Source organism: Uranotaenia lowii, chromosome 2, assembly GCF_029784155.1.
Source record: "Uranotaenia lowii strain MFRU-FL chromosome 2, ASM2978415v1, whole genome shotgun sequence".
NCBI lineage: Eukaryota > Metazoa > Arthropoda > Insecta > Diptera > Culicidae > Uranotaenia > Uranotaenia lowii.
Window position 1 is genome coordinate 171038564 of NC_073692.1, and position 13901 is coordinate 171052464.

At 36.2% G+C, this 13901-nt stretch overlaps 2 protein-coding genes across 3 annotated transcripts in view; one reads left to right on the forward strand and one right to left on the reverse strand.

The window, feature by feature from the left end:
- LOC129749797 (netrin receptor unc-5-like) overlaps window positions 1-13901 on the forward strand; it is a 555087-nt gene that overhangs the window by 378550 nt on the left and 162636 nt on the right. For both annotated transcript variants that reach the window (XM_055744887.1, XM_055744888.1), the window contains exon 8: window positions 6468-6593. In XM_055744887.1, coding sequence (XP_055600862.1) covers window positions 6468-6593 — 126 coding nt within the window. The remainder of the gene's footprint in view (window positions 1-6467; window positions 6594-13901) is intronic.
- LOC129749799 (uncharacterized) lies at window positions 7884-9903 on the reverse strand. Its single transcript, XM_055744889.1, has 4 exons — window positions 9548-9903; window positions 9065-9484; window positions 8837-8989; window positions 7884-8779 (listed from the first exon to the last, which is right to left on the reverse strand). Exons 1-4 carry the CDS (start codon window positions 9805-9807, stop codon window positions 7990-7992), a joined length of 1623 nt encoding a protein of 540 aa, XP_055600864.1. The 5' UTR covers window positions 9808-9903; the 3' UTR covers window positions 7884-7989.

The window sequence follows — 13901 nt, forward strand, 5'->3', positions numbered from 1 at the left end:
AAATAACCGTATCTTTGACTTGATATCCGTAATTGTTTGCATTACAAATCTTCATTTTTTTTTAATTTTTTAACATCTTTAACTTTTAAATGCTGAAAAATATGTGTAGAATTATTAATTATAGACTATGAAACTCGCTGACCATATTTTGTCTAACTTTTGAGATAAGAATTCAAAATTTAGTTCGTGATTTCCAAATTCTGCAATAAGAACTTCAAATGATGCAAAAGCAATGTTTGATTACCTAATGGTTGAAAAAAAACTCGCTCAGCTAAATGTTTTAAAAATCAATTTAATTTATTTTTATGTATTGGCTTTGGTAAACTACAGTTATAACGCACTTGTTTGTTTGTTTGTTTATTTCTGTAACTTAAGACTAACATCTTTTTTAATTGTTACAAAAGTTTGTTTGCGGTACATAGAATGAGAGTTATCGAATATAATACTATTTTCACAATTTGTAATTTTTCAACTAGTTAAACACTAAAATGCTCAAGACATCTTTTTCTAAAAACTTCTTCACTTTTTTCTATCGTCACACTATTAGGTAATGAGTTTCATAAAGATACGCCTTTTACGAAAAATGAATCGCCGTATTTTGTGGTGCGATGTCGTGGTATTATTAATTTTCTTGACCGAGTACTTCTTGCGAATGTTAATTTCTCATATAAATATCCTGGAGTTTTACTTTCGATAAGCTTATGGAGCAACATACAGTATCTAAACTTAATGAAATTTTCAAATGAACAGCCGATAAGATGACACTGGAGATGAGAAACGTGGGAAAAACTGTTCAAATTGAAAACATAGCGAACACAAGAGTTCAATGCAACACGTAATCTATTAAGCATTTGCGCCGTAGCTTGTAGCATCAGAAAATCACATGTCAAAAAATGTGGATAAATCAAGCTTTTAAAGAGTCGAATTTATGTTTCAATGCTTATTATAGAGTCACTCTGTCGTAAAGAACGCAAAGCATTGTATATTTTTCCACATTGTGTTTGTTAAGTAGCATCCCACTGGAAATTTGATTGAAATCGGAAGCCCAAACTTATGCCTGTGTCAACAAAAACTATAGGAAGATTATTCAGCGTAATACATGGGAGAAAATTACAATTTTTGTTGAACATAATGGCACAAGTTTTGGAGGAATTGAGTGAAAGCATATTTTTTGAAGACCATTTACTGACTCTTGACAAGTCTTCATTAATCTTACTTGTGATTTCTTCTACATTACAGTCACTACAATCGAAGTACAGTTGAACATCGTCTGCAAATATATGTATCTCACAATGCTTTAATACAGTAGGCAGATCATTTATATACAATGTGAAAAGAACGGGCCCTAAAATTGACCCCTGAGGTAACCCAGATGTAACTGGTACGAATCGCGAGTATTCTCTTTTATTAAAAACAGCTTGAGATCTACCGTTTAGATACGATTTAAGCATATTGGCAGCTTTCAATGAGAATCCATAATAATGTATAAGTTTATTATAGAGTAACTTATGAGAAATTGTATAAAAAGCTTTTGAATAATCAAGCATAATTAGAATAACTGAATTTCCTTTATCTAGCACAACCCCAACATCATCAATAATCTTTAGCATTGCTGTTTTTGTACTGTGTTTTTCTCTATAACCAGATTGAAAATCACTGAGTAGTTTATATGCATTAATGTGATTGCACAGTTGTTGTTTGATTACAAACTCGAAAACTTTTGACAGTGAACACAAAATACTTATGGGGCGTAGGTTCTCTAAAGTATTGACAGGCTTCTTTCTTATAGGTATAATCTTCGATTTTTTCCATTCACTGGGAAAACTTGTTGTATGAATGATTTCGTTAAAAATGTGTGTGACAGGTTGAACAATAAACGGCCATATTAATTTCATAAATCTTAAATGAACATTGTCCAGTCGTATTGCATTGGATTTGATAGCAAACAGTGCATATTTCACTTGATCTTCAGTTACATCTTGAAAAAAGAATCTATTAAGTTGACTACTGGCCATTGCATAGTTGGTTCTAACGTTATCACATGTGAAAGCTTTTGCGAAATTCTCGTTAATTTCATTGGCATTAAAATTATTGAAAGTGTACGGACGCAGGATTCCGTTGATAGTGTCCCACGAAATTGGGTCCCAAACGGCGTCGAAGGATTCGAGACAGCAGTGAAACATTACCATTAGGAAATGTTCGGACTTTCACAGGAGTGACCACATTCACAGTTTAAGGTTGGAATCAATCTGTTTATTCAATAATTTTTGTCTTTACAATATACCTACTGGAGGTACCTGGAGTCGATTATAGGTTTGTTATTTACTTGATCGCGTGATCGCTATAAAGAGCGAGGATAACGAGAGAGAGGTAAATATGTTTGACGATGAAGGTCATTAGCACCAAGTGCGCTTGACAACGACGCTTTGGGTGCATCGTTCTAAAGACTTAATATGAGCTTGCACTTTTGTGCCATGTCGTAATTTATTGCGAAGTACCGTGGGTCTTCGAACTGCTCTATGCACTCATTTACATGTGTTGCATAAGCATTTCGAAGGCTTGGGTTAAAATTGATTGCTACGTGGGAATCGCGCATTTCACATGCTACAGCAGGAACAACTTTGGTCATCAACTTGACCAGCGATGGCGGAGCAGAACAAAGGCCGAGAAGCGAAGCGAAATTTTCGGTTGGAGACACGTCCGTTTGCGCGAATAAGTTTAGAAAGTGATCTTTATTGAAGCATAAATACATACATGTCACTTACGAGCTATTGTTTGAATTCACGATTCACTTTTTCGTCAAGATTATTCTCACTCTTAGAACTATATGGTGTGAGGGTGCAGTGTTGTCAATTCAATGTTTTGTGTTGTGTGTTGTGTGAAATTGTGTTCGGTGAAATTCATGTTTTATGTGTACTATTTACAAGATATTTCTTCCCTTATAACTATTTCACTTAACATTCGTATTTTATAGCATTTTTTCGTATTTTGTTTTTAATTCATTGATGTCTTCGTATTTTATCGTTATTAATTCTTCTGGACCGCTGTTCGTTGTGACTGTGCCGGAACAGAAAGTATAGGCACTTTGCTTACCAACTCCAGTGGCCTTAAGTCTCTGCCAGAGTACTTTTGTAGAAAGTTGAGTATTTATAAAATTCTTGTAATACTCTTGTTTGGTTCTATTTATCAACATATTCGTTTGATTACGTAGGTTTTTGTAAAGTGTATGATTTTCCTCAGTTTTAGTTTTTTTTCCATTCTCTATATGCTAAATCACGATTAACAATTGCTCTTGAAACTGTGTTATTAAACCACGGATTTGCTCGTTTAGCGCCTACACGTCTAACAGGAACACAGGTTTCGAATATTTGATTGATTCTCTGATTAAAAGTGTTGACTAAAATACTTGGATCAGTAATGCTGTAAAAGTTTGTCCAGTCTAAAGCATTCAGCTCTCGATTCAGTAAAAAAGAGTTTACTCGATTATAATCACGAAATTCTGTTGGACAATTGGGTTGATTTTTACAATGGTTGGTAGAAACAAATAATAAATTGTGGTTCGAAAGAACAGGAAAATCTATTTGGTTAAATCGTAACACGTTTGATACATCATTTGTGAGTATGAGATCTAGTTGGGAAGCTCCAGTTCTGTGGAAAAACGTTGGTTCCAATCCTAAACTTGTCAAATCGTACGAAGGTGAAGGTTAAAGACCAGTTTACAAGTATAACATATCAAAAATGGTAGAATTCTACCTACATTTATTTTTTTTTTGTTTCTTTCCTCGGCCCTAATGATGACCAATTGTTTCAAAAATTCCCATTTTTAATTTTTTTTGTGACGATGATTTAAAAACATCCTTAAAAATATATCATACTTATAATGTCGTTAACCTCAGATTTTTTGTACACATAATTTTGTGTTACACTTAATGTTTTCTTAATGAGTTGTAAAAAAGGAAGAAAGCCATAAAATTTAACCGAGTTCCTCTAAATGTCCAATGATAGACTGTGATAAAGCTGCAAAATCAATAAAATAAGTTGATAAATTTTGACATTTTTTGACAAAATAAGACAATTTGAAACTAAACAAACCATGAATTTATGACCGGGTACGGGGAAAAACAGGGAATTTCAAAATTTAAAAGATATGGCCCCCGTGATTTTTTTTTTAAATGTGTTTAAAACGTTTTATTTCCAAAAGTAATGAACCCCTAATTCCAAATACTGTTATGCTTGCAACTAGGTAGATATTTTAGTTTTTTTTTTTTTTTCAAATATGAAAAATAGTTGGACCTTAAAACAATCACAATCTTCTCTTGTTTGTAGCTCGCTTCTTAGTGGAAGATCTTCATAGCGAAGCTGACTTTGTTTTATTTATAACCGAGAAAAAGCTTCAAATTCTACATTTTTCTGTCTTATTTTGCCTTCTATCTTCGGAATTGCGAACCTTGCAAAATTTGACAAAAAAATCTGTGTAGGGAAAAATTACCTGTTTAACCCGATTTTATTGTCAAAATTGCCTATTTTCCTCGAAAGTTGTGTGGCACTTTCCAACTGGGATAGCATTGCGATCCAATGCGATCGATGCGCACTCTGGAATCGATATTGCGTACTGCTGGAAAATATTATCCTACAAACGAAATCGAGCTTCCTGTCAGCCAGTTTTTCTAAATAAGTCTGGTATCAAAAACTCGATTGATTGTGAACTAAGAATGCTACTGTTCAAACTATTTATGAAGTAAATTTAAAGTATTGACACATCCTAGGCACAGCCCGATGGCGCGGCAGCACAATACTTCACAAATGATTCACAGCTGTAGAGCTTCAACTGTGCCGGGAAAAACGTAAGACACAGCAGAACGACAAAAAAAAACCTCCCAAACCCACAGCACAAGATGGCAAAAAGACATGGCCGAGCAAATAATAAATGAGAGCACATGCTCTAATTATCTGCCTGTGCTCTGGTAGATGGAAGAAACAGTCGGGGAAAGGAGGATCCTCTTGGTACAAATCTACAATTTTGGGCTAAATTCCTGGGTTTGGTTTGGGGTTCCTATTTTTTCTTTTTAATTTTAATGTTTTCCTTGATTCAGTGCTGTAGACTTACGAAGAAATATTGTGTGTGGTTTTGTTCGGCGATGGAAGAACAGAGCCCTGATAAGACTATCTTATTGTGAAGAACCTGATTGTAGTTTTTTTTTCTGTGCTGCTGACAGTCTACCGAAATAAATCTTGAGAGCTACGATATTGAAGTTTTGTCGTGAGACGACGGTATATTATGAATCGAATCTCATCTCCTCGATATCTTTCGAGCCTCTTATCACTCATCCATGTACGTACAGCAGAAAACCAAGTTTCAAACATTATTGCCAAGTCTTCTTTCAGATTTGTTGACCAAATATTAAATGAAAAATGTTCAATTATTCTTTTGTTATAAAATGCCTCTTAATTTTCCCCGGCGATGACACTGTCATTGATACTGTGATAGAGTGGTCCGGTCGTAAATTCATAGCGATTTGTATAAACTGAACTGCCTCCCACAAACCCCACCCACTCGAACTTAAACTCGAGCCGTGCCAGGAATTGAATTTTGCATAAGCATAATTGCCGTAATTGCATTATAGTCCAGTGCTCTCGGTTGTTTCGGCGCTCACACACCTTCTCCAACACACACTAGACCGACACCCGATGCAAGTGGCCAATTTCGGGACGCCCGTGCCAGAGCCAAATTGATGAGATTTCGCACCAAAACCAATCCCCCGACAGGATTAAGTATATGTATATGGGTATGTAGGTAGAAGTTGGTTGGGTTCACCCGGGATGAATGGGATTTCCGGCGAACCGAGGGCACCTGAAATTGTGGGATCCGCAATCAATAATTCACAGAATTATGGCTGACAGTATGGTTGGCTACCCTCGAAGCATAGTCAGTGGGCGAAAGTTGTTTCATTCAATAGACCCGCGTTCGGGTCAATGAGATGTTATTATTATTATTATTGGCCATCCCGGAATTATTCTGTTGAGTGAGGATAAAGCTCGAGTGGTCCAACCAAGCCCATCGAAAGGGTACTCGATTCTCCGAATCCCTCTAAACCGTAACAACCTTCGATATGGGACGATAACGTCCAACACACTTGATGAGCTCAATTAAGTGATTGACAAGAGAACTCTCCGGCTAAGGCCCGTGTACGTAATCATTCATGGAACTTGTCAGACCCACACCTGTATACAAATCCTGGAACTACTTATGGGAATTTGCTAGGGACTTTTTGGCTCGGACCTGTTCGACAGGACCCAGGGCAGATGAAGGATGAAAATTTTATGATTCTATTTCAATCTTGTGGAATCCATGCATGGTAGTTGCCACAATCGGTGACTGACAGCTTAATTGATTAATACTACATTCGAAGCAAACACCAATCGAAGAATGTGCTCAATTTTTTTTTCTATCTTCTATTTCGTTGCAGGATCAAACTGGACCATCTACGTCGGGTTGGCGCTTACAGCAGCAATTTGCATCGCCATTGGTGCCGGACTCACGCGGATTGCCCGCCGGAAGAAAACGATTCCCGCCTACAATTTGGCTCGATCAGGTAAGGGGCACTCGACCGTTTGTTTTTTTTTTCTGAAAAAAGTGTTGAATATCAGAAGTTTTACCAAATAAGAAAACCTATTACAAAGATATACCTAATTATTTTCAAAAAAATGTAACAGAAAACTCTGTGTTCATTTTTTTTTTGTTAAACTAAGTAAAACATACAAAAATATTATTGACAACTCTAATAAACAAACACAGGGTCTTATTAAATTTTTTTTTAATTTATCTCTTCACAGGAAGACTTTCTGGAACTGGGGAAAATATTAACTTTATTTCTCGGGAGATTAAGAACCAGCTATGCCAGATTGCAAAACCTCTCGAATCCGTAGGTTTGGCGAAAAAGGAAAAATATATTTATTTTGAAATTTGAATCAAAAATCTGAATCTGAAATCTGAATCTGAAATCTGAATCTGAAATCTGAATCTGAAATCTGAATCTGAAATCTGAATCTGAAACCTGAATCTGAAATCTGAATCTGAAATCTGAATTTGAAATCTGAAATTTGAAATCTGAAATTTGAAATCTGAAATTTGAAATCTGAAATTTGAAATCTGAAATTTGAAATCTGAATCTGAAATCTGAATCTGAAATCTGAATCTGAATCTGAAATCTAAATCTGAAATCTGAAATCTGAATCTGAAATCTGAATCTGAAATCTGAATCTGAAATCTGAATCTGAAATCTGAATCTGAAATCTGAATCTGAAATCTGAATCTGAAATCTGAATCTGAAATCTGAATCTGAAATCTGAATCTGAAATCTGAATCTGAAATCTGAATCTGAAATCTGAATCTGAAATCTGAATCTGAAATCTGAATCTGAAATCTGAATCTGAAATCTGAATCTGAAATCTGAATCGGAAATCTGAATCTGAAATCTGAATCTGAAATCTGAATCTGAAATCTGAATCTGAAATCTGAATCTGAAATCTGAATCTGAAATCTGAATCTGAATCTGAAATCTGAATCTGAAATCTGAATCTGAAATCTGAATCTGAAATCTGAATCGGAAATCTGAATCTGAAATCTGAATCTGAAATCTGAATCTGAACTCTTCCATATTAAGGTGGTTCGTCCAGCTGAAATAAGAAAAAAAAATCAAACGCACGTCCAGAGGCAGAAGACGAACGCACTTTTTGAACTTTTCATATCAAGCTCGTGCGCAATTTCTTTTCCTTCCCCTTTAAGTTGGATACTCTTCTCTTATCCGGTAGCAAAAATGTTCTAAGCATTCCTCAAATGCACGTAAGAATGCGTTTAATTGCAAATAAAACAAAACTACAGATTTTGATTCAATCAACAATTTTTTTTTTACGTTAACATGATAATTTAAAGCAACGGTTTTATTTATTTATAAAATTTTGAAACATCGTGGCTCATTAGGACCCGTTTTAAATGTAAAACAAAACTTTGCCGCACAGCCACACCAACCCGATTGTCAAGGGCTTGGCAGCAGCAATCAGCCGCTCGGCTCCGGCATCGGCTCCCGGCGCCTCTCCATCCCTGGGGCTGGGTCCACGTGGGCATACATTGGAACCCTTCTCAGGGCCTGCTACACTGGGACATTTCGGATCCGGTGCCACCGTGGTGGTAAAGCGCCAATCTTCCGGCCTATTCTCCTGGCAGGCAGTGCATTCACCGCAATCGTCGTCTTCCGGTGCCTGATTGGGATATATCGGGTTAGGACTCGGTGGACCCTGAACGGGAGCTGAAGCTGCCGGAGTGCCTTCTTCAGTTTGGGCGAAATAATCGAGTGTTGAAGGATCGGTGGCAGTTTCGGAACCAGGTTCCGAGACAGGTTCGCTTGTATAATCGGTTCCCCCAGTCGGCTCTTCGCCAACTTGTTTCGACGGATAGACCTGTGGTGCGTTGCCTCCTCGGGGTTGGGTTGGAATTGGAGGATACTGGACAACATTCGTTTCCGGGTACGGGAAGTTCTCCGGAAATCCGGCAAAACTGACATTCACGGGAGGAAGTGGAAAGTCGTCTGCCCCTTCCTTTGAGCCTCCACCACCAGGAGCACTGCTATCCGCGGGTTTTCCACTGTTATTAGTTCCGCCATCCGTTTCTTTGGCACCCCCTTCACTTGCCGGTTCAGTTTCCGGTTTATCTTCCGGTTTAGCTTCCGGTTTAGCTTCCGGTTCACCTGCCGGTTCAGCATCGTCCCTCCTCTGTCGAAAGCTATAAGCAACATTATTATAAAATTCAAAAAACCTCAACTTCATAACAAAAACTTACTGGGACTCTAAACTTCTTTCTGGTCTAAACAGGTGTGGCAGGTTCCAGTGTACCTTTGCCAGAAAGTCTTCCGGAACTGGTAATTCGGCTGCGTTCCACGGTAATCCTGCTTCTTTTCGCATCCTTCGCAAGAATTTGTGTTTTACAAAATTCCTAATTTGTAAAAAAAAAGGGTTTGAAAAATTTTCTAACAGATCATAAAACGTTAAAAAGTTTGCAGCAACTTACAGACATCCGGCGCGATTGCAATCGACAAATTGAAGATCCTTGCCCGAGCGGCTGTGAAGAATGGCCTGCAAAACCCGATATCCTCGGCACAGAACCGCAAAATCGAGCGCCGATTCGTCACCCGTTGTCAATCGGTAGCAAATGCGGTCTGCTTCCGGGTTGTTTTTCGAACAATCTGCCAGGCTTGCTCCCGTTACTGGACTCCACTGGAAGTGCTTGTTGAGCTTAACCACCTCACAGGATCGATCTCCGGCAAAGGTGGCTTTAGACGTGATCGACAGCTTCCTATCGACACCGGGAGTTGAACTTTTTTCCGTGAACCGGAACAAAGTTAGGCCCTGTCGGGCAGTTCGATTAATTTTCGGTTGCAACCACACCCGATCGACCCGCACATGCCCCATACCTTGAATGTTGAGAGGCCTAAAAGGGACAAGGGACATTAGTCCCCTCCGGAAAAGCCATCTAGCAAATTTACAAACTTACGATTTTCCGTCATAGCACTGACTCGAAGTCAGGAAACCGCCGTCGGACACTCTATAAGCGGCACAGAACTCACCTCCGGTCGATACCTTAGGCGAACCTGATGCCCGACGAATAACGACAGCAGGAAATTGGCTCAGCTGAGTTGGTTCCAATTCCGCCGCCTCAGTTCTTCCGGTCAAAGACTCCAGGAACACAACCAGCAGCAGAACTAATTTTAGGCGGCTGCCGGGCCGTTTAACGGATAGTAATCCGGATTTCATCGTTCCGATTCCGATTCAGCAGGACAAGGATTCAGTTTTTTCGTCTTCACCTTTTGATCGTCCGTTAGAAAATGGAAAAAACTGTACCTAGCGACGAGCAGACGCCTACTGCCCTCAAATTGTTTTTCGAGCGGTTCCTTCGATTGCCGGAAATTTGCACATGGTTGCCTATTCGGGATTTAATTCGTTCATCCTTAAATCAACCCACGGCTTTTGAAACTAGTTTTTCACCCGATTTTTAACGGAAAAAAAATTTTTGAAGCTTAAATTCAGAATCACTCCGAAAGGTTCTTCTATTAGGGAGTGTATTCGAAAAAAATGCAACTCTCTGTTTTGTGAATAACTTTTGAATACTTGTATGGAAATTAATCAAACATTCAGTGATGCTACCCAGTAATGTAATGTGGACGTGTAAAAAATTTGGTGACAATCTATCAAGTGGTTTTAGCGTCCAATACAGAAGTTCATTGACAAAATTTTTTTGGCAAGATCTAGAAAAATCCAGAAAAGTTCAAATGGGAGATCCAAAAACAGCTGGAAATAAACTATTCGACCAAAGTTCACAGGATAAATCGTATAAGAAGTCCTAGAGGACACAATAGCACAGAGAACCAGCAGACTAAAATCAAGCTTAAATTTGAATAAAAGTGAAGATTATTGATTCCATGAAGTGAAAGGAATGTGAGCGGTTTTTTCAAGCTCATTCCGTAAATATGAATAGAGGAAGTGAAAAATAGTCAAATTTTTCTAACTGGTTGATTTATAAATAGGCCTGACTTCATTTCAACAAGGTAGAAAAGCTGTAAACTAGTAAAATAAACAAAATACGATGATCAAGTCGTGCTCAAAGTATTTGGACCGCTTGTGGGGAGATATTTTGAAAAAAAAATCGTAATGAACAGCGAAACGAACTCTTTAGCGGACAATTCTCGCCTGTATTTCCCGGAGATAAACAAGAAGAAAAAAATTGAAAAATATTAAGTCTAGTACTTGAGGAAGATATGGATCTGAGGAAACTACAAATCACTCAGTCTTTCATAACGATTGACATGATGAACGGCTAAAAATACATAGAAGATTGCCTCCAAATGCCACCGTTTTCTCTGCAAAGCACTTCAATAGGTCCCAAAAAGTTTATACTCTGTTTAGGTTGGATCTGCAATCGTGCCTTTACGCAAAAGCGGTGGTGGAGTGATAAAATGTCAAATATGTTGTTTTTATGCCGAAGGAGGACAATCGGCTAAGTTTGTTTTAACTTCGATCAAATTTAAAATTTTGAGAAATTTTGAAGGTTAAGGTTCAAGAAACTAAAATTTTCATCAAAAATAGCCTTGATTGGGGATGTTTCATAGTATGCAAAATACATTTGACAATATTCTTTTTGAAATCCTAAAGAAAAAATTAAAATGCGGAATATTTCAACCTCTAAAGTTGATGATGACTTTTTATATTTTCAAAAACATCAGTCATATTTTTTTCCCTTACTGAGAACATTGACTTCTAGTCGCTTCTATTGTAAAAAAAAACATAATAATTCATATTTTGCTTTGTTAATGTCAAGTAAATATGTATAAAGAAAATACAGTCCTTATTTTAAATTAAAACAATAATTAAACAAAACTGTTTAAAAACAGTTTTTGAGAAACAAGAAGAAAATTTGAAAAAGTTTTTAAATATATTTTTGCACATTTCAAATTAGTTTAAAGTAGTCCATATTTCAGATTCAGATTTCAGATTCAGATTTCAGATTCAGATTTCAGATTCAGATTTCAGATTCAGATTTCAGATTCAGATTTCAGATTCAGATTTCAGATTCAGATTTCAGATTCAGATTTCAGATTCAGATTTCAGATTCAGATTTCAGATTCAGATATCAGATTCAGATTTCAGATTCAGATTTCAGATTCAGATTTCAGATTCAGATTTCAGATTCAGATTTCAGATTCAGATTTCAGATTCAGATTTCAGATTCAGATTTCAGATTCAGATTTCAGATTCAGATTTCAGATTCAGATTTCAGATTCAGATTTCAGATTCAGATTTCAGATTCAGATTTCAGATTCAGATTTCAGAATCAGATTTCAGATTCAGATTTCAGATTCAGATTTCAGATTCAGATTTCAGATTCAGATTTCAGATTCAGATTTCAGATTCAGATTTCAGATTCAGATTTCAGATTCAGATTTCAGATTCAGATTTCAGATTCAGATTTCAGATTCAGATTTCAGATTCAGATATCAGATTCAGATTTCAGATTCAGATTTCAGATTCAGATTTCAGATTCAGATTTCAGATTCAGATTTCAGATTCAGATTTCAGATTCAGATTTCAGATTAAGATTTCAGATTCAGATTTCAGATTCAGATTTCAGATTCAGATTTCAGATTCAGATTTCAGATTCAGATTTCAGATTCAGATTTCAGATTCAGATTTCAGATTCAGATTTCAGATTCAGATTTCAGATTCAGATTTCAGATTCAGATTTCAGATTCAGATTTCAGATTCAGATTTCAGATTCAGATTTCAGATTCAGATTTCAGATTCAGATTTCAGATTCAGATTTCAGATTCAGATTTCAGATTCAGATTTCAGATTCAGATTTCAGATTCAGATTTCAGATTCAGATTTCAGATTCAGATTTCAGATTCAGATTTCAGATTCAGATTTCAGATTCAGATTTCAGATTCAGATTTCAGATTCAGATTTCAGATTCAGATTTCAGATTCAGATTTCAGATTCAGATTTCAGATTCAGATTTCAGATTCAGATTTCAGATTCAGATTTCAGATTCAGATTTCAGATTCAGATTTCAGATTCAGATTTCAGATTCAGATTTCAGACTCAGATTTCAGATTTCAGATTTCAGATTCAGATTTCAGATTCAGATTTCAGATTCAGATTCAGATTTCAGATTCAGATTTCAGATTCAGATTTCAGATTCAGATTTCAGATTCAGATTTCAGATTCAGATTTCAGATTCAGATTTCAGATTCAGATTTCAGATTCAGATTTCAGACTCAGATTTCAGATTTCAGATTTCAGATTCAGATTTCAGATTTCAGATTCAGATTTCAGATTCAGATTTCAGATTCAGATTTCAGATTCAGATTTCAGATTCAGATTTCAGATTCAGATTTCAGATTCAGATTTCAGATTCAGATTTCAGATTCAGATTTCAGATTCAGATTTCAGATTCAGATTTCAGATTCAGATTTCAGATTCAGATTTCAGATTCAGATTTCAGATTCAGATTTCAGATTCAGATTTCAGATTCAGATTTCAGATTCAGATTTCAGATTCAGATTTCAGATTCAGATTTCAGATTCAGATTTCAGATTCAGATTTCAGATTCAGATTTCAGATTCAGATTTCAGATTCAGATTTCAGATTCAGATTTCAGATTCAGATTTCAGATTCAGATTTCAGATTCAGATTTCAGATTCAGATTTCAGATTCAGATTTCAGATTCAGATTTCAGATTCAGATTTCAGATTCAGATTTCAGATTCAGATTTCAGATTCAGATTTCAGATTCAGATTTCAGATTCAGATTTCAGATTCAGATTTCAGATTCAGATTTCAGATTCAGATTTCAGATTCAGATTTCAGATTCAGATTTCAGATTCAGATTTCAGATTCAGATTTCAGATTCAGATTTCAGATTCAGATTTCAGATTCAGATTTCAGATTCAGATTTCAGATTCAGATTTCAGATTCAGATTTCAGATTCAGATTTCAGATTCAGATTTCAGATTCAGATTTCAGATTCAGATTTCAGATTCAGATTTCAGATTCAGATTTCAGATTCAGATTTCAGATTCAGATTTCAGATTCAGATTTCAGATTCAGATTTCAGATTCAGATTTCAGATTCAGATTTCAGATTCAGATTTCAGATTCAGATTTCAGATTCAGATTTCAGATTCAGATTTCAGATTCAGATTTCAGATTCAGATTTCAGATTCAGATTTCAGATTCAGATTTCAGATTCAGATTTCAGATTCAGATTTCAGATTCAGATTTCAGATTCAGATTTCAGATTCAGATTTCAGATTCAGATTTCATATTCAGATTTCAGATTCAGATTTCAGATTCA